Source organism: Rhinolophus sinicus, chromosome 11 (assembly GCF_057876585.1).
Source record: "Rhinolophus sinicus isolate RSI-liver-muscle chromosome 11, RSI-T2T, whole genome shotgun sequence".
NCBI classification, from domain to species: domain Eukaryota; kingdom Metazoa; phylum Chordata; class Mammalia; order Chiroptera; family Rhinolophidae; genus Rhinolophus; species Rhinolophus sinicus.
In genome coordinates this window covers 2,098,572-2,117,570 of record NC_142511.1, presented here as the reverse complement: position 1 = coordinate 2,117,570, position 18,999 = coordinate 2,098,572, and the positions used below count along the sequence as shown (strand labels likewise).

At 52.8% G+C, this 18,999-nt stretch overlaps 1 protein-coding gene across 5 annotated transcripts in view; it reads left to right on the top strand.

The window, feature by feature from the left end:
• RXRG (retinoid X receptor gamma) overlaps positions 1-18,999 on the top strand; it is a 154,964-nt gene that overhangs the window by 113,840 nt on the left and 22,125 nt on the right. For 3 of the 5 annotated variants that reach the window (XM_019747337.3, XM_088801543.1, XM_019747336.3), the window contains one exon: positions 14,904-15,151. In XM_019747337.3, the coding sequence (XP_019602896.2) occupies positions 14,933-15,151 (219 nt within the window). In that variant the 5' untranslated portion in view covers positions 14,904-14,932. Of the gene's footprint in view, positions 1-88; positions 494-14,903; positions 15,152-16,782; positions 17,009-18,999 lie in introns of those variants that run through there. The other 2 variants (XM_019747334.3, XM_019747338.3) reach the window with 2 other exon arrangements.

Sequence of the window (18,999 nt, the reverse complement as noted above, 5' to 3'; positions counted from 1 at the left end):
CCCCCCTCCCCTGACCTACTCCGGGGCGGTCGCACATCGATTGGCTTCCCAGATAATAGCTCGTGCCACGGGGAGGGACCTCTGGGGACGGGCAGGGAGCGGGAAGGGTCGCACGCAGCAGCCCAGCCCCGAGTTAATCAAAGTAGCAACAGGGTCCCAGGCGGCGGCGGCGGCGGCGGCGGGCGGAGCGCAGCGCGGGCGGCGTGGTGCGCGCTCTGCTCGGGGAGGCAGCAGCTGCCGCCGGCCCGCGGGCCATGTGGACGCTCCCACCGAGAGGCGGGCTCCTGGCTAATCCCGGGGGGCTGGCCCAGCGCGAGCGCCCGGCGGCGAGGCGGCGATGACCGCGCGCCGCAGCCCAAGTTGAAGGGAGCCCGGCCGCGCCTGGGAGCCCGGAGGCCGCGAGCTCAGAAGGCGCCGCCGAGGACTATGCGCTGAGGGGCCGCCATGTACGGGAATTATTCTCACTTCATGAAGTTTCCCACGGGCTTCGGCGGTAAGTGTTTCACCGTCGGCACCGGCCGGGGAGACGGGAGGAGATGGGGGAACACGGGTGACTGTGGAATCACCTGTGTTTACATGCACGTGTAGTGTGCTTCCGTGCGCGCTCGTGTGCACGCGTGGGCGCATAAGACGGGGAGAGACCGCTGTGGGAGAGGCTATGCCCGCACATCGGCACGAGCGGCCGCGGAGAGGGTCTGGGACGTTCTGAGGAGCGTGTCCAAACCCACATGCGTGAGGATACGCCTGACGCGGAGCTAGAACAAGAGCATTGTTACACCCAGCGTGCGCGTGTGTGGGTGTGAAAAGTGGAAGAGTTAAAGGGAAATCGCTAGGATGGAGCTATTATCCAACTCGCACTGCGCTGAAAAAAGGGAGGAAAAAGGTTTTGCTGACCCTGAGGGTCCCTGGGACACATGGTGTAACAAGGGCATGCTTGTTTTATTTAAAAGCAGATTTCCCTTTAATTGGATTTTTAAAAAGAAAACATAGCACTTTAATTTGCCACCAAGCTTTCCTTCTTCTCGGTTCTTCCCTTTTGATTTGCTAATAGCCTCTGGTTCCCTCCCCTGCTGCTGCCCCCAATTGCATTGCAAGGGTCGCTGCCATCACTTCCACGCTGAGGGCCAGGGTGGGGGTCTGGGCTCTTATAACGGTCATCCAGCCGGCAGGGCGGCCCGTCAAGCTTCACAGGGGCTGCCTTAACGCCCGGGCACCCTCGTCCCAAGGTCCCCCAGACTCAGTGACAGCAGCAGCACAGTCGCCCAGCTTTGAGTAAATGGAACCAACAGCTGACCAACTGGCCTCTCATTTGTCAGCTGGTGGCATGGGGCCCCTGCTCCCGGGAGCCAAAGGGGAGCTTTTGCCCTGTGACGCTGGCACTGGCAGGCAGGACAAAGCAGAAATTCTTGTCAGGTCTTAGGACGGAAAAGTCCCTGCTCTCTGACCTGTGCACGCCGGGCAGTTCCTCTGAAGGCTGGCCTCCTGTGCTAGCAGGACCCTCTGTGAGGTGCGGTGGGACCGCGCAAGGTGGATGGGGGGGGAGCGGGCTTGCTCATTCATTCACGGTGCTTTGGTTGTTTTTATGAGCCAAGCATGATGTTAGATGCTGGGACACAGATGTGAATGAGACATGGCCTGTGCCACTTGGGTCACATAGCTGTCACACAGATGCATTGTAATGCTGCGTGGTGTGTGTCGTGTCCAAGACGCAAGGAGGTTGCTGCTTACACGTAGGCGGTGGGGGGCTATGGATGTGTTTACGTTATTGGGGCCAGTCTTGTGACATGACCCAGTGAGTGTGGTGGCCAAGGCTGTGACCTGGACATCTGATCTCCTGTTCATGGCGGGGTAGCTGGGTCCTGGGTGTGAAGAGCCTTCTCAACTCCCATCTTGGTCCCTTTCACAGCTGAGCAGCACTTTTCCCTTCCCCTCTGAGGTCAGTTGTCTGAAGAATGTGCTTACCCACGAGATCTCAGGACCCCCACACTCTGCGAGGTTATGGCTGCCAAGGAGACCCTCTGGCAGTTGGGGTGATTAGAAGGGTCGAAGGTGTAGGGAGTTAGGGAGAGAGCTAAGATAAAGGCTGGAGAAAGGTCTGGTCCCAAATTCGGTGGGGGCTGCATGGTGGTATCTTGGAATGTTGGGAGACCTCAGAGCATCTCATTGTGTCGACGTGTACACTGGGGTGTCCAGGACGGCAGGGCCTGGTTCAAGGTCGGGTGGGGCTGAGCGGGAGAGCCCTCGCAGAAAGCCCTGACTCAAACTTAATACCCGTTTTCCTTCATTCTGATACAGTGACACGAGCACAAGACATGGGTAGCTAGAACTGCGTTTGTTTCCTCGTTTTTCACTGACTCACTGGGAGACCTTAGGCGACATATCGAACCTCCCTGAGTGTCAGTGTCTTCATCTGTAAAATGGAGTCTATAATCCCATCCTCAGAGTATTGTTACGGTAATTAAGTGTGCTAACTGCACAAAAAGCGGCTACTCTAGTGTTGTCCATATATTTAGTAGTTAATAAAAGTTATACGTTCACTCCCTCCAGTTTACTCAAGTGCTGACATGCAAATTAATTTAAAAACCAAACACTCCGGTGGAAAGATGAATTAGGAATCTGGGGAAATAAAATTAAATCCATGAAGACCCACAGACTTTGCTGGTTTCGATTTTCGTAATTGTGGGAGCTTGGGTCTGCGTAATTAGGTCTGAGGTAAAAGGAAACAGGGGGGCGCAGCCTGGAAGAAAGTAAGTTGATATGTGGGGAGGGAGGAGGAAAGGGTCAGCCTGTTGTTTAAATGTCTCCCTCTAATGCTACTTTGTCTCATCATTGCTGAGGGGGGAGAATGCTGATTTTGTTTAGTTCTGTTGGTGTTTTCCATTTTGTTTGCATGCGCCAGGGAAGGCGCTGCTGAGACTGAGCCAGAGACCAGGGCCCCACCTGCAGGGAGGTCTGTCTGAGAACCTGCAGTGGGGAGGCTTGCAGGCAGGAGGGAGGCAGGCTGGCTGCCCGCAGGTACCCGGAGACCTGAGGGTTGGAGACGATGTCCCCTGCAGCTTCTAACTGCCTGGGCCCCAACACAGCCAGCGAGTTACGCTGCATTTATGTGTCCCCCTGCCCGTTTACATGTTAGCAAGTGGAACCACAGGGGCTCCTGTGACTTGCGCGTGGCGGCCTCCAGGGAAGCAGTGTCACCTCCAGGAAACAACACTGTCATCCCATCGGTGAATGAGACACTGGCCAGATTGGCCAAAGGGTGGTGACTGGCTGGGTGGCAGTGGCCCCCCTGGTGCCCACTCTCCCCACTCAGTCTGTGCCCTGTGACGAGGCAAGAACCTTTGTGTTCTCCTTCTCTGCCAAGTCCTGGCTTTGCCAGCTGCTCAGGGTGATTTGTTTGCCTGGATGAGACAGTTGTCGCCTCTAAGAAGATGGTAAACAAAGCCTGTAATCCCCCATCCAATACTGTGCAGTAATCCTCAGGGAGCCCTCAGGGAGAGGGGAGGCAGTCATGCCACCTCACGAGCACGCCCAGTACTTCCTGAGGGCCAGCCACCCTGCGAGTACTTGACCAGCAGCAGCTTATTTAAACTCATGATGGCCCCTGAGTAGGCACAAGTGCCATCGTTACATGCTCCTCTACAGAGGCGGGCGCTGTGGCATTGCCAAGTGTGGTGACATGTGTAAGGTCCCATAGCTAGGAAATGGCAGCGTCGCATAGCCAAGGATGGGAACCAGGCGTCTGGCTGCAGAGCCCACTCTCTGCCAAGCTGCCTCTCATGACCTTTCTGGGCCTCAGACTTGCCCTGGGAGCCACAGGCGTGGTGCCCCCCACCCCGCCAAAGGCAGAAGCCCAGGTACCCTGAGCACTGCCCACTGGTTGCAGCCTCGTGGCCTTTCCTTTGAGGAATAAAACACAGGATAGCTTAGCAGTCACTCAGGGGCCACAGTGACCTGTGGACAATCTTCTGGGTGCCTCCTGGTTTGTGAGAGTCCTGCTCCACTGACCCTGGCCATCTGTAGAATTGTCCCTTTTTCACTCAAGAATAGACATGAGGGAGTTGAGCTGGAGATGAGTGTGTGTGTGTGTGTGTGTGTGTGTGTGTGTGGCAATACGAGGATGTGAGTGAGTGTGGGAGGAGGGTGTGTGTGTGTGTGTGTGTGTGTGTGCACCACAACATATTTTTCCCTCCGCGGATGTGTGGCTGGCTAATCGGGACCTACCAGGGGCGTAGTGGTGGGTGGTTAGGGTTTACATAGGAGGAATACTGTTTATGAGATTTAGGAAGGAACATATTTAATATAAACTATTTTCTGAAATATTTACAATCTTCCCGAGAGATAGAGAGCTGAGTTGCAACTGGGGAAAGAAATTGTGCCCAGAGTGCCGTACACTCTCCACCTCTTCCTTCCCCTCATTATGTAGCCTGTCCGTGTGCAGAGAATCTCAGCCCCCAGACCCAGGGCTGGGAGGCCCGGGCTCCCAGCGGAACGTGCCCTGCCCTCCAAGTCGACGGTAGAAGACACAGAGGCCCAGGGAACGTCAGAAGTTTATTTCCTAGGACGCCTGGGTTTGGGTGGCTCTCGTGACACTCATCCAGGTCGTGGCCCCTCTGATCTTCACTAAAGAGTGAAAATAGTAGCCAGTGTTTATTGGGCACCTACTACCTGCCAAACCCTTTGCCAAGGGTGTTACGCTAATATTGTCAGGGACCCCAGGAGGTGAGGTGCTACTGTCACCACCCTCATTGTACTGACAGGGATGATGAGCCACAGGGAGGTTGCCCAAGGTCACCCAGCTGGAAGGGAGCAGACCTGGTCCTGGTCGAAATATTTCACTTCTAAAATATTTATGTTTCTTTTGAACATAAATATTTGCAGCAAATGAGTATAATAACTAGGGCTGGGGGTGGGGCAGGGGACTGGGCCCTGGAAGGTGCTCGTAACACAAAGGTCCAACATTTTTCCAGGTGGACCCCACTTAATTTTAATGCATGGAACCCAGTTTTACCTTCTGGATCGGGGGTCAGCAAACTTTTCCTCTGAAGAGCCAGACAGTAAACATTTTAGACTTTGCGGCAATAAGGCCCCTGTGTCAACTGCTCAAATCTGTCCTAGTGTGAAAGTGGCTACTGTCAATGCACAAAAACAGCACAGACAAGGCACAGGGATGTGATGAGTCCCTGGCAGTTTGCCAGCCCCCAGGGGATCGTTCTGGAGAAGTTTGTTATCAGTCTGATTGTCCTCCAGTCAGCAGTGATTCCCAGCACTAGCTCTTCCCCAGCGTCCCCATCACGAAGCTGAATCTTCAAAGCTGCACAGAACCTGTGGGTCATCCAACCCCTCAGTTACGGAGGAGGACACTTGGGTAATAGGTGTGGCTTGCCCAGGACCTGTAGCTGTTTGGGGTCTTCAAACTGGGTACCCCAGGAAGATCAGGGGGACCACCTGGGGTGGCAGGAAGAGGAGGGGGACTAAGCCACAGAGAACCTCCCCACCTTTTGGTAAACTAACTCAGTGCCAACCACACAGGGTCAGGGTTAACCTGCCACAGCGTAGGGATTCAGTAATACGAGGTCTGACAATGAAGTGTGCGAACTTCTTGCAACAAGGTTGCTAACCTTTTTTGATATAAGAGGGATTATTCATTATGAATTTGTACCAACTGGAGAAAACCGTTAACCAAGTTTACTATTTGGAAGTGCTGAAAATGCTGCATGAAAAAGTTAGACGATCGGAACTTTTCCCCAACAATTCATGGCTCTTGCATCACGACAATGCACCAGCTCACACGGCACTGTCTGTGAGGGAGTTTTTAGCCAGTAAACAAATAACTGTATTGGAACGCCCTCCCTACTCACCTGATCTGGTCCCTAATGACGTCTTTCTTTACCCGAAGATAAAGGAAATATTGAAAGGAAGACATTTTGATGACATTCAGGACACCAAGGGTGATATGCCGACAGCTCTGATGGCCATTCCAGAAAAAGGGTTCCAAAATTGCTTTGAAGGGTGGACTAGGCACTGGCCTCAGTGCATAGCTTCCCAAGGGGAGTACTTCGAAGGTGACCATAGTGATAGTCAGCAATAAGGTGCGTAGCACTTTTTCTAGGATGAGTTTGCGAACTCAAGTGTCTGACCTTGTACAAAGCCTGGAAAATTGTAAACTCACAGTAAAAGTTAATTCTCCTTCCCCATTTCAGAAAATCTGGAGAGAATTTAGTACATGGGTTTTTCTTAGAGGAGGTTTTTCTGTTCCTAAAGTGTTGACTGTGCACTGGCAAGTGCTGACAAAGTGAATCCAGTAAGACGTGGATTTTGCCTCAATTACAGAGAAGTAGGTTTTAACCAGTCCTTCCATCGTCTCTAGAGATCGGGCAGCGAGAGAGCAGAGGCCTGGGACCTCCAACCCCATCATCTCCAGGAGAGCCCGGCCCCCTTCCTCAGAGACTGTGACTGAGAAGGAGCGAGGCAGCCAGCAAGGGCTTCCAGGGTCAAGCTCAACTCAGAGTCCAGGCGGGATTGCAGAATTCCGCAGCTGAACCGAAAGACTGGAAAGGCCTGTGATCTTTAATTCAAAAGCACTTACAGGAAGTCAGAGGAGCGGCAGAGAAAGCGCTCCATAAACAGGCGGGATGTTTCTTCTAGGCTGGTGGCTGGTTTCATTTCTGTGATTCCATATCTCCTTTGTCCCTCCTTTCACTGGCCACCAGTGTCACGGGGAAGCAGGCCCTTGGAGGGCTTGGGGCCCTGTTTTCTCAGCCCTAGCGGTGTGGGGAGCAGAGCAAAGGTCAGAGGTCACCAGCAAGGAAAGACTCCTAGACTGCGTGGGAATGGCCGCCAGTCAGCCAATGAGCACGCACAGGCTGGGCCCTGCAGGACCGGGGCCCATGCCTGCCCTCTGGGGACGTGTAAGCTATTACAAGATCTGGAGTCTGCGGAACCTTTGCGGATGAGTTATTTCTGGAAATGGTCCTTGGGGGCTCAGGTTAAGTGAATGGATCCAAGGAATGCAGGTATTCAGACCCTGAAAACAAGCGATGCCATGTGCGGTCCCCAGTGGTGACGTGACGTTGCATTGGGGACAGGTGCTTCACTGTATTGTAAGATGACGGTGGCGTGTAGGAGACCACCCGTGTCCAGAGACTCAGAGAACGTGCTGGGACACAAAGCTCAGAGACGGAGAAAGGAGTGAGGTCTTGGGTCTAAGAGCTGCCTGTGGACGAAATTGGTGTTCAGGGGCTCCAGGAACAAGGGGTGAGGGGGGCACCCTCAGCATGTGCCTGAAACGCTTGCTGGTGTTCGGCTTGGGGGACCAACTGGTACGTGGTGTACAGTACACAGAACTGGTTTAAAGGGACAGACAGCTGTTCCTTGTCAGTGGAGCCACCACTCTGCTGGAGCCTCTCCTGTGTTAAGGACGGCATGATACCCACCTGTACCAGCAAGGTTCGTGGTTTGGTGCTGGGTGGGAAAGGTGGTGTGCAAGCAAAATGCCCTTCACTACATGCAGACAGCTTCAGGGAAATTGTGCTGGACGAGGTAATTCACAACAAGCTGCTCACCTTGCCATTCTGAACCTCAGTTTAGTAATCTTTCTAATAGGGATAATTCCTGGCCTACTGACAACTCGGAGCCAGTTTGAAGATTGAATGAAATGACAGTAGCCTCAGGAGGGACTGTAGTATCCGCAGTGCCCAGCATGGACCCGGCACACCGTAGGCAACGCACAAATTTTAACTGAACCACATAACATGGAAATAAGTAGCACAGAATTATAAATAGTTGGATGAGTGTGAGGCACAATGCGGTGGAGGAAATAAGTAAGCTCGGACCCGGGAGCCAGAGGACCCAGGGTTTTTGTCAGGACCGTGTGGCCTTGAGCAAGTCACCAGCTTCTCTGGGATTCTCTTTTCTTCTGTAAAATGAGGTGTCTCTTCAACGAAGTCTGGTTTCTAACCCAAAACAATAGGGTGTGGCCTGATAAATGTATGACGGACGCAATTAGCCTGGAATGGTCATTAAGTTGTCATGCTATGAATTAGTTTGTATTTGGTCATTCACCAAAAGAAAAAAAAACAAACCCCAAAAAAGGTTGTTAAGCAAATAAGATTGTAGAAATGCTGAGCCTATTTCAGCTCCATCTGTTTTCAAGCAATTTAAAAAGCATAGGAGGGATGTCATTAGCATATTAACGGGGTGTTAATTACAAGAGTCTTTTAAAGCAGATTTTATGAAATCCCCACTTAATAACCATTAGCTTGTGGTACTTGAAACACAAACTCTTCACGTGTGTTACTTAGAAGTAATAAAATTGTAGTTTAAAAGTGATCTGCCAACTTGTCACGAATTTAGACTGATTTTTCTCTCAATTGATCCAAATGAGTGAGGTTTTGCTATAATTATATATAATGCTGGTAATAATGAGGCTGATTATCAGCCTTTGCCTGCTTTCACTACGTCCATCATTACAGATTTTAGGGGAGGGGCAGGGGTGGAGGGAGACGGAGCCACAGAGGGGCGTGTGGAGGAGAGTGAGGGAGGAAGGGGGCCACTTCCCCCTCCCCTCACCCAAGCACCAGCCAGCCAGCGGCCCTCCTTTCAGGATGGCAAGAACGGGTGGAGCTGCCCCGTGTGGGCTCTGAAAGGCTGGCCGACGGGGGTGGGGTTGGCCTTGGGGGTACTGGGGGACGCATTCACTCAGGGGGTCAGCCTATCGCATCTTTGTGTCCTCACATTCCTGCTGAGAGGCCCTGGGGCTGAGCCTAGGGGCTGAAGAAACGTCTCCCTTCCTTGCCTTCCTTTATCTTCCCCACCGAGAGAAGGCTTCCCGTCCAGTGGTGCGGCTTCCACTGTGCTCCCCACGCCCTCAGAATTCAGCATCTCCTCTCTCGGTGTCCACGTGGGTTACAGTGCTGAGGCCGCGCCTGTGAAACTCCTTCCTGCCGAGTCTCAGGGTGGTTGTGCAGCGCAGATGCGTGAAAGTGCTTCTGGAAACGCAGACGACAATTCAAATATAAGAAATGCGGCCTGCAGCTCCCCGGGCCTGAGCGCGCCTCCTGTCCCGCGTTAGGGGGTGGGGCAAGGTGGGGCTCAGCTGGGAGCCCCCCTGTGCAGGGATCAAAGCTGCGCTTAGAATGGGGAGGGTCCTCGTCGGAAAGAGCCAGGCCCAAGTCCTGAGAGTGGCCAGGAAGGGCGGGAGGGGGACAGAAACTAGGCCACGGAGGCATGAAGGAGGGGCTGGGGTCCACTTCCCGTGGTGTTGGCATGGTCTGAGTTTTATGGGTCCTTTAAATGGAATTTTCAACTTGCCAATTGAGAATTACAAGAAGGAAATTAAAAAAAAAGAATAAACACTTTTTCTAAGTGAATTTCTAAAATATAGTCACTGTATATGTAGCAAGAAAACTACAGCTTAGGGTTTGGGTTTTTTGTTTGTTTGTTTGTTTTTTGCATATTTTGGAATGATTTGTTTACTTTTCTAACTTTACCAAAGTTTGCGCTTGCATCTCGCTAGAACAGGGATATTTTAAACCACATGGCTGTGGATGGCTGGAGCAATGTTGTTTTAAATGTCCCCCCTCCCCCGCCTTATAAATGTATCAGGAAGAAATAACAGTTTGTGTAGGCTTTTTCTAAAAAGTTCCATGTTATTTGTCCAGATTTTAGATTCTCAGAGTAAATGTAATTGACAGATAAAAACCACAGGTAACCGAGTAACTGCTGTAAGGAGTTACACAGCCAGTGTTGGGGCCGAAATTAAAATCCACACCTGCAGCTCCCCCCCCCCCCCAGATTCAGACACTGTGTGTTGTTTACTGGCCGTGCTCCCTCCAGCAGCTTATTCAGTGTCTCTGTTGCCCGGTTTTCACACTCCTACCACAGGGTGAGAGTACCGGACTCAACTTGGTAGGTAGGAAATGTGTCAATATATATATATGAAAGTGTTTAGCTCTGGCTCATGGCAATTGCTTCAACATTATCTGCTGTCATCGTTGCTGTTACTCAGGGAGGAGGTGACATCAAAATGCCCTCATATGCCAGCCCACGCCGACCCCACTTAGCAGCCTGTCTGTGTGTTGCAGGCCGAGCAGGGAAAGGATGGATGTGTGAGTTCCCCTTAGAGAAGGAAGAACAGGCGAGGGGTCTGAATATTCTCTGATTCTCAGGCGGATGCGCCCATCCCTGCATCGGAGCGGAGGAGGCAGGCGTGGGTGAGATGGTCCTCCCGGGGGCCGAGTGGGGTCTCCGTGTGCCCCCTGACTTCGGATGGCGGGAACTGGCGCTTAGAAATAGCAAGTGTTTACCTCGGTCCCCTTCATCGTGGGTGGGTATTAATAGTTATCAGTGATTCATTTCAAGTTTCCATTTCGTCCTGAAGAGGGTTGCTCATGGGACAGCAAGCTCTCTGCCCTGACACAGCGGCAAATGGGTGGGAACACCACGCCCTTTGCTCCTGTCTAGCCAATCAGAAAGACCCATGCGTGACATTTTCCTCTTATTGGCTGAGGATGAGGTTGCTAAGCAACTTCCTCACCTTGGTAAGAATTCGGTAGTTCTAAGTACCAGGGCCGCTCTTTCTTAGTAAGTCCCCCCTCAGGGGACACACACACACACACACACACACACACACACACGCACGCACACTTTGTTATTCAGAGATTTAAAAGGTTTGGTAAACATCAGGGGCATGGATTTCTTTTGCAAACAATTTCTATTGTACTCTATATACTGTTATATACATTACTTAGCGAAAAAAAAAATCCCATTCATTGATTAGTCAGCAGATATTTTTGAGCATCTACCACATTTCAGGCGAGTGCTGGGCACCTCCGTGATAGCTGCTGGCAGCCAGGGGGTGAAATGAAAGCTGTGTGACCAAGAGTAGGGCACCAGACGTTCAGATGGAGGTCAGCGTGCAGGACCTCTCTGTCAGGCTGGATTACAGGAGCTGTGGCAGGTCCTAGAGGAGGGGTGGCTGACCGAGTGACAGTCTGGGCCTAGAGCACTGGCCACTTACTAACCAACTTAGAAGTTAAGGATTATGCACAGTTGGCACGTCCCTCCGTGTACGGTAATGGTTGTCCTTAATAGAGCGTGTGCTGTTGGTCTGGCTTGGGCTAACCCTTCACGTATACAATGTGTGATGGCATCAGGGCCGGAAGCGGCCCCGCCATCACAACGTTTACAGTACAGTACGGAATTGCAGCTGCTGCCGCTGGCCAGAGGTCGTGTGTGTCTCCATTCATGGGTGAGGAAACTGAGCCTCAGAGAGGTCAAGTTCTCAGATTCAGCCTAGGACGTTTGGCTTCAGAGCCCTGTCTTCTCATAGGTGACCCCCTGCTGCCATATGTAGTGCACGATGCCCTCGGCAACTTTAGAAAGTGACAGACTCCCAGCAGCTCTGGTTCCTGGTGACACACTGAGAGCTGGAAGGTCTGACGTGATCCACCTGATGGGGACTGGCCTCCCGGTGCAGACGCAGCCCATCCAGACTGCCACCCGCCCTTCCTTCTTTTAGATGCCAGGGAGCCACATGCCACCTCAGGAACAACGCTGGGAACACACGAGGGTCTTAGGGGCCACCGAGCGCAGGCTCCTTGCTGGGAGAAGGAGGCCCAGGAATGTGAAAGCCTTCCCCAGGTGTGTTGGAGGAGAGGCGAGAAGCTCCCGAGGAAGTCCGCCAGCCCTTCCCATCAGATAAGTTCATTTTTATAAGACAGAACCAGGGCTGGAGCAAAGAGAACGAGCTGTGGGGGGTGCAGACCGGTGTGTCCCCCGGTGTCTGGCAGTGGATGTGACCTGAGGGGGTCCAGGGGGTGTCAGGCAGGGAGCAGGCAAGGCCCATGGGAGGCAGAGCAGGGGCATTGTCTGGAGGGCCAGAGAGAAGCCGCAGAGAAAACCCAGACTTCGGTTTTGGACTAGAAACCGGGTTTCTGGAAAATGTGTGGTGCCTTGAGGTCCTGGCTCTGGTCCCGTGTGGCTCTGATGAAAAAGGAGTGCGAGTGCGTGAGGCTATAAAGATGTCACCGACAGGTGTGCTTTAGTAGCTACTTTCGAGAAAGGACGGAATTCCATGGGGAAGCACTTTTGTCACCAAGGTCATTGTTTCTTACCTTTTCTAAAAGCAAAGCTGTTTGTTCCTAAGAATCTACCCTGGGTCGTTGTGGGGGACAGAAAACCAAAATGCATTTGTGTGAGATGTACTGTTTGGCTTTTCAAGTTGTAGTTTTAAAAATGTGGTTATGAAGTACCCTGCCTCTTCTGGGTCACTGACTCCGTAGAAATAAAACCCCATTTTTAAAGCCACTGCAAACCAAGCTTTAACTCACAGTTTCGTTCTGTCTTGCAGTGTACCATTCTCCCAATGAGTGGTCAGGCACTATGTGACAGTCATTATTATTATTATTATTATTACTTTTAAATGTGCTTTACATTTCAAATCTCTCTCACATCATCTCATTTTATTTTTGAAACAACTTTCGAGTTCTTCAAAGTCCCTATTTGTATATTTTTGTGCAGGTTGAACGATGTTTAAGTATCGTGCCTTTGCAGAGTAATTTCATGATATTCTACATATTGAGTTTCCTTGTATATAGAGTGTAGCTCTCTCTTAGGTCAAGTGTTTTTTTTGTGTGTGTGTGTGAAAACTTAAATAGCTATTTTGGGGAAGATAATTCCATGCAAAAATGGAAGCTCGGTCACTTGCTATAAACAGAAGGAAACAGGGAAAATAAACATAAAACTGATAATGTTTTATAAAGTTTACTTTCATACCACCCACAATGTCCCTTCCCACTGGTGGCACAGGTTCCACATCTTGGGGAGTCTTGGGTTGATGCATGTGTTCCTATCTGTCCTGTCGCTCTAGGGCCCGTGTCAGGTACTGGGTGTCACCCGGGGGGCGGGGGAGAGGGGACAGACACCGTCTCTCTGAGATCCCTGAGAAGCAGAATAAAAAGGAGAGTTGCAGCGCCCTTTGGTCTGTTTTTAGAAAGCTGGAGCGGGAAGGGAAGGTCGATTTACTTCAGATGGCGTGGCCGTGGGGCAGGACAGCTGCCATCCCAGCGGAGCTCAGGGCTCCTCGCCCATCAGGTCACATGCTGTGTGAGTGACAGGCTCAAGGTATACCCTGGCATCTGTAAATGTCACCGCCTTCCAGGGCCTCAAAGAGTCTAACATGGTTCTTTCCAGTTAGTTGCCGTCTGGGAAGATTTGGGTTTTTCTGGCTTGAGTTCTGGGAAGCTGCCCTCTTCTCTCTCCTTCAGGTGAACTTTCACGTTGAGGGCACTTCAGAATTGAGTCACCTATACCTTGTGATGTGACGGCTCCAGCTCATCTCTGCTGTCCTTGGCGGGGCGTACAGTAGAGAGTCTGGGCTTCACATTGACAGTTTGAATCTGGGCTCTGTCACTTCCTATCCGGCCGGTACAGCGCACTGTGCTTGAGGTGGGGAAACAAAAACAGACACTTTCCCGTCTTTCAGTTTTGTGGAAGAGACAGGGAAATAAACAGGCTGTTATTTAGAAAACAAAAGAGCGTCAAACCAGACCAGAAATACCATGGAAGGCTTCCTGGAGGAGGTGACACTCGAGTTAGACTTGAAGGATGAATAAGAATTCACTAGAAAACAGAGGTGGGGGCAAGTCGTCCTGGAACTGGGAGCAGCATGGGGGTGAGACAGCTGACATTTCCTCGTGTGTAAAAGGCTGAAATGATCCTCACAGGCTTGTAGTTAGGATAACATGAGTTACCATGTGGAGATTAGTGCTATTTGGGCCACATAATTAATGTCTGACCTGGTCGTCTGAGCCCCTGCCCCGCTCCTGCATGAAATCACAGCCAGCTGTGGGACCTAGAACGTGGTGGTTGGGATTTATCTGTTGATTAGCTGTCCCTGATAGACTGAAACCCTCCAGGTAGAATGACGCCAGGTCACAGCTTTCTCAGGTACGGCAGTCACTGTTTTCTCCACAGCTAGACCCTAACTAAGCGAGCAGAAGCTCAAGAGAAACTCCAGCTTGACCTTTTTCCACTGGGATGTTTATGTTTAAGACGAGTCCCACAGCGGAAACACTGACTCGAAAAGATGTATCACCCCCACGTCCATCGCAGCAATATTCACAAGAGACAACACAGGGAAGCAGCCTTAGTGCTCGTCGATGGATGAATGGATAGAGGAGACATGGCATGTAGTATATACTTCGGAATATCAGTGTCATAAAAAGGGAGGAAATCCTGACATTTGCGACAACATGGATGGACCTTGAGGGTGTTCTGCTACGTGAAATAAGCCAGACAGAAAGACAAATGACTGTGCGATCTCACTTATAGGTGGAATCTAAAACAAAGCAAAATAAAAACCAAACTCATATTGCCCGAGAATAGATTGGTGGCTTCCGGGGGGGATGGGGAGAGCTGTGTTCTCCTGGGCTGTGAACCCCCCTGGAACGGGCACCTTCGTAAATGTTTGTTAGGACCAGCATGTGGGAGCTGTTGTGAGTGAATGGCTGCCTCCTGCCTTGCAGGCTCAGCCCCGCCCGTTCTCACAGCCACAGGAATTTGAGGAAGCTGATTCTGGAGCAGCCTGGGCACCTGCTCCCTCCATCCTACCTGGTGGGGGGGGGGGTATTGCCTCATCCTCCCTGTGTGGCTGGCCCTGCCCTGGGACCTGCAGCCTGTGCCCTGTGGCCCTGGCTGTTGACCGGATGCAGCCCCAGGGTGGCTTCTGGTGGGGCCCAGAGAAGTAAAACATCAGTGAGGTTCCGTCCTGCAGCAGCTCTGTCCCCTCTGTTCTCTGCTTGCCGTCGCTCGGACAGCTTGGTGTAGAGTGAGCACCTGGGGTCCCCAGTGCCATCTCTGCTCTCCCCCAGTCTCCATCACCTGTGCTTGTCTTCTCCCTACAGGCTCCCCCGGCCACTCCGGCTCCACGTCCATGAGCCCATCAGCAGCCTTGTCCACAGGGAAGCCAATGGACAGCCACCCCAGCTACACAGACACCCCGGCCAGCGCTCCGCGGACTCTGAGTGTGGTGGGCACGCCCCTCAATGCCCTGGGCTCTCCGTATCGAGTCATCACGTCCACCATGGGCCCACCCTCAGGAGCGCTGGCAGCCCCGCCAGGAATCAACCTGGTTGCCCCGCCCAGCTCCCAGGTAAGTGTGCTCCCCGCCAATGGCAGCAGCTTCAGCCAGGCTCCCCTTCAGTAGGTGCTGTGCTTGCCAAAGGGGCTGGGCTGTCTCTGCAGACTCCCTCATGCCTGTGGGGCAGCCCTGGAGAACTGATGACGCCTCACTGTCTGGGAGACTGTGGCCCAAAGGGAGCCAGCCCCGTGGTCCTAAGCGTTTGGCCCTAGTGGTGAATTCCGCATTTTTCAGCAGAGGGGCTGAGTGCGTGGCAGACACAGTGCTGCTGTTCCAGGGCCCTAGAGGATGGCCTGGCGCCTTTCGCTTCCTTCTGGCCACGCTGAGTCACCAGCTTTCCCGCCTTGTAGTGGTCAGTGGCTGCTGTGACGGTGCCGCACGACAAGCAACCCCCAATTGTTGTGTGTCACAAAAGCACACACATTTTTTTTCCTCACTCTCAGTTTGTGTGTTGGTCATGTTGGCTCTGTTCCCGAGGGTGGGCGAGCCGGGCTGGGCTCTGGCTGGATGCACATCTGCTCTTCGTGTCCCAGACTACAGGAGCAGCGGCTGCTCGGCAGGGCACGCTTTCCTCATGCTGTGTCACAGGCGTTCCAACGTCCAAACAGCATCAGGAAAGCACAGTGCGGTCTGCTCGCCAGGTCCACTAACATCCCGTCGGCCTGAGAAGACCGTCTGGCTGACTCTGGTGTGGGGCAGGGAGACAGGCTGTGCCTCTGTGGTGGGAGGTGCTACAGAGACGCAGCGCAAAGGATGTGGGGAGTCAGGAGCCAATCGGCGCCCCGGTGGGGCCTCACGGGGGACCTGGTGCGTCATGCAGCCGACTGCGTCAGTGTCGTGCGTGCTGTCCTAGGCGTAGGGGCAGAACCGAGGGAGCACAGAAAAGGGACCTGCCCTCTAGCCTGTCACGTGTTCCATGAGGGACCCCTCAGAGGAGTGGGGACCCGACAGCGGCGGAGATGGACAGGTCGTGATGCCTCTCTCACACCCTGCAACCCACAGAGCTGGTGAAGCTCTGCCCTGCAAGATGTGGGACCTTCAGCAGGTTGGTTTATTCGTTTTCCTTCATGTGAGTGGATTCCAGGTCAAAGCCGGTGGGTTAGAGACAGGAAGAGAGGTTGAAGTTCTGGGAGCAGAAGTGAAATTTTGCGAAGGGTGTTCGTTCCCCCAAATACCCATGTGTGAGCTCCTGCCGTGTCTCAGGCACCATGTGACACTGTCCTAGTTTCCGGGGATAAGCTCTGAACAGGTGGCTGAAGTGTTTGCGCTCATGGCAGTCACACTGGAGCAGGCAAGATGGACGGAAACCAAATGAATGAATGAGATAGTTTCAGGTCGCAGTCATCATATCCACGAAGCAATAAACGGTGGGTGGTAGACGCCCACGGGGCTGCTGGGTGGGGACTGGGCAAGCCCCTCCGTGCAAGCCGGCTTTCTGCAGCCACAGTGCCGTCTGACCGAGCCCAAGCTGGCCCATAAATGCATCTTCACAGCCGTGTGCGTGGCTGGGCCGCTATTCCTGGACCGTTTGTCTGTACAGAGGGATTGGGGTTGAAAGGTCAGCTGAAACTTGGTCCTGGCCAACTGGGCTGTGTGCAGAGGCCGAGGCCAAGTCTGCTCGGGAACTATATTCAGCTTGCCAGGAGCTGGTAGAGCTCAGCGGCCCCAGACACCGAGCAGCCTGTGTGCTGGGGCTCCACAGCCACAGGGCAGCGACACTTCTCCCAGTGAACTAGAGGACACAGGACGTCCCGTGCCCTTGGTGTTACCACGGCGAGTTGGAGCTGGAACAGTCTGGATAATGGCATCGTGCCGTCCTTGAGCGGGATGGGGTCTGAGAGGGACGTCCTCCCGTGACCTGGGTCTGGGGTAAGTCCTCCGACTGGGGAGAGAGGACAAGGGAGGGGCTCGGGGGGCCAGCAGACAGGCAGGTCTCCTGTTCTGAGCTCTCAGTCGGTGGTGGAGCCTCTCCATTTGCTCTTGTTGGACCGTCCATGTTGAAGAGGAACGAGAACCGACCTGACCGTATGGAGGCAGGGCCTGTGTAGCTGTTTGCAAACCCCTGACATCTCTCTCAGTTCCTTCTGTTCTCTTGTGGGCTAACAGATCTGGCCCTGATTAGCCTACAATGATTTTATGAAAATCAAAGGAGACGTGGATTTGGAAAATCACTTCTTAAGTGCTTACAAAGCTCTATGGCAATAAGTTTATTATTTTTATTATTATTGGACCTGGGTGATGTGTATTATACACCTGATCATTGAGTCAGGTGTCCTCTGTTACTGGAAGGCTCTAGAGAAGTTTATTTCAACAAGCATTCACTAAACTCGGTGCTGGAGATTAAAAGTGTATAAGACTGGGCCTGCCCTGGAGAGTATGTGAGTGGATGAGCAATCTTCAAAAACATCGGCTATGTAATTGGGAAGATATTTATACAGCTTCCAGACAAAATAATGTAGGCTCATTTTCCTGAGTGTGAGGGTGTGTGTATGTGTGTGAGAGTGTGTATATGTGTGTATGAGTGAGTGTATGCGTTAATGTGTGTGTATGTGTATGAGGGTGTGTGTATATGTGTGTGTATATGTGTGTATGAGTGCATATGTGTATGCATGTGTGAGCATGTGTGTGTGCGTGTGTGTGCGTGTGAAATGCTGCATATCTGTAAGTGTGATGTCTGTTGGTTCCACCTGGAACACGCCCTGTATGTCACACCTCTCTGTCCCCTCGCGACCCAGCAGCCTGACTAAGGTTGTGTCCAGATAATTCCTGCCCAGGTGGTGACTGATAACTGAGTTATTACCCTTGCAGGTGTTTGCACTGTTATAGTAAATACTTAGATAATAACAGTTGCAACATTAGAGCTAGAACAGACCTTAAAGATTGTCTCGTTTAACAATTTTTAACAAGTGAAGCATAGAGCCGTTTCTTCAAACAAAAGCATGTTTGGAAGCCTCACGTACACGCCAAACAAAAGCAGGCCTGTGAAGCAGGGCTGGGGCTGTGCAGCCTTCGCCGTCCCCCTCCGCCGTCTCCCTCCACACCCCTGCCCCCCACACTGAGATCGGGGACCACTGACCGATCTGTAGGTGAGGGGACGGAGTATCAGTGAAGTGACCTGGCCACGATCGCACAGCGACGAAGTGGCAGGTGTGGACGGGACCCCAGGGCTCCTCTCTCCCCGTGGGAGGCCCAGGCGCCTTTCTCCTCATGACAAAGTCCCTCGTTAGAGTGATGGGGTGCCAGTACAAGGAGTCCATTTTCTGGAAAAGGAGCGCCTGCCTGCAGCCAGCCGGCCGGCCACGAATCTGCCTTCAGTGGAATAACTTGGGCTGAAAGCAGCTCAGAAATGTGGGAGCCAGTGTTCCGTGATGGCTGCAGGCCATCCAAGAAGTGCTGCTCACCCCCGGCTGAGTCTGCAAAGGGCAGACGGGCCCGCCACTTGTGTTTCTATCCTGTTCTCGGGGAGCAGCCAGCCGCCTGGTGACTCTAGCACCTAAGTGCTCCCTTCAGAGCGGCTTCTAATGGAAGGAGACAGCGGGGGCTGGGGAATGGGGGCGGCTAATGGGTTTGCACTCTGCTGGCTGCCTCCCATCTCTCGCCATTGCTCTGAGTCCACACAAACCCCAAGCCGCAGAGGGGCTGCTCCAGGGCCGGGAAGCTGCCAGGGCCCGAGGTCTGAGGGTCTCCTGTCACATGAGACAGACAGTGCGGTAAAGGAGGAATGAGGTGCTGGGTTCTAGCTGCAACCTGTTAGACCTGGGAAGGTACCTGACTGGCACCTGGGCAGGTGCATAGCCTTCGGGGTCTCTGCCAGTCTCCCCTCGTGCTGCTGCCCCGTTGGCTTCACTGAGGCAGAGTTT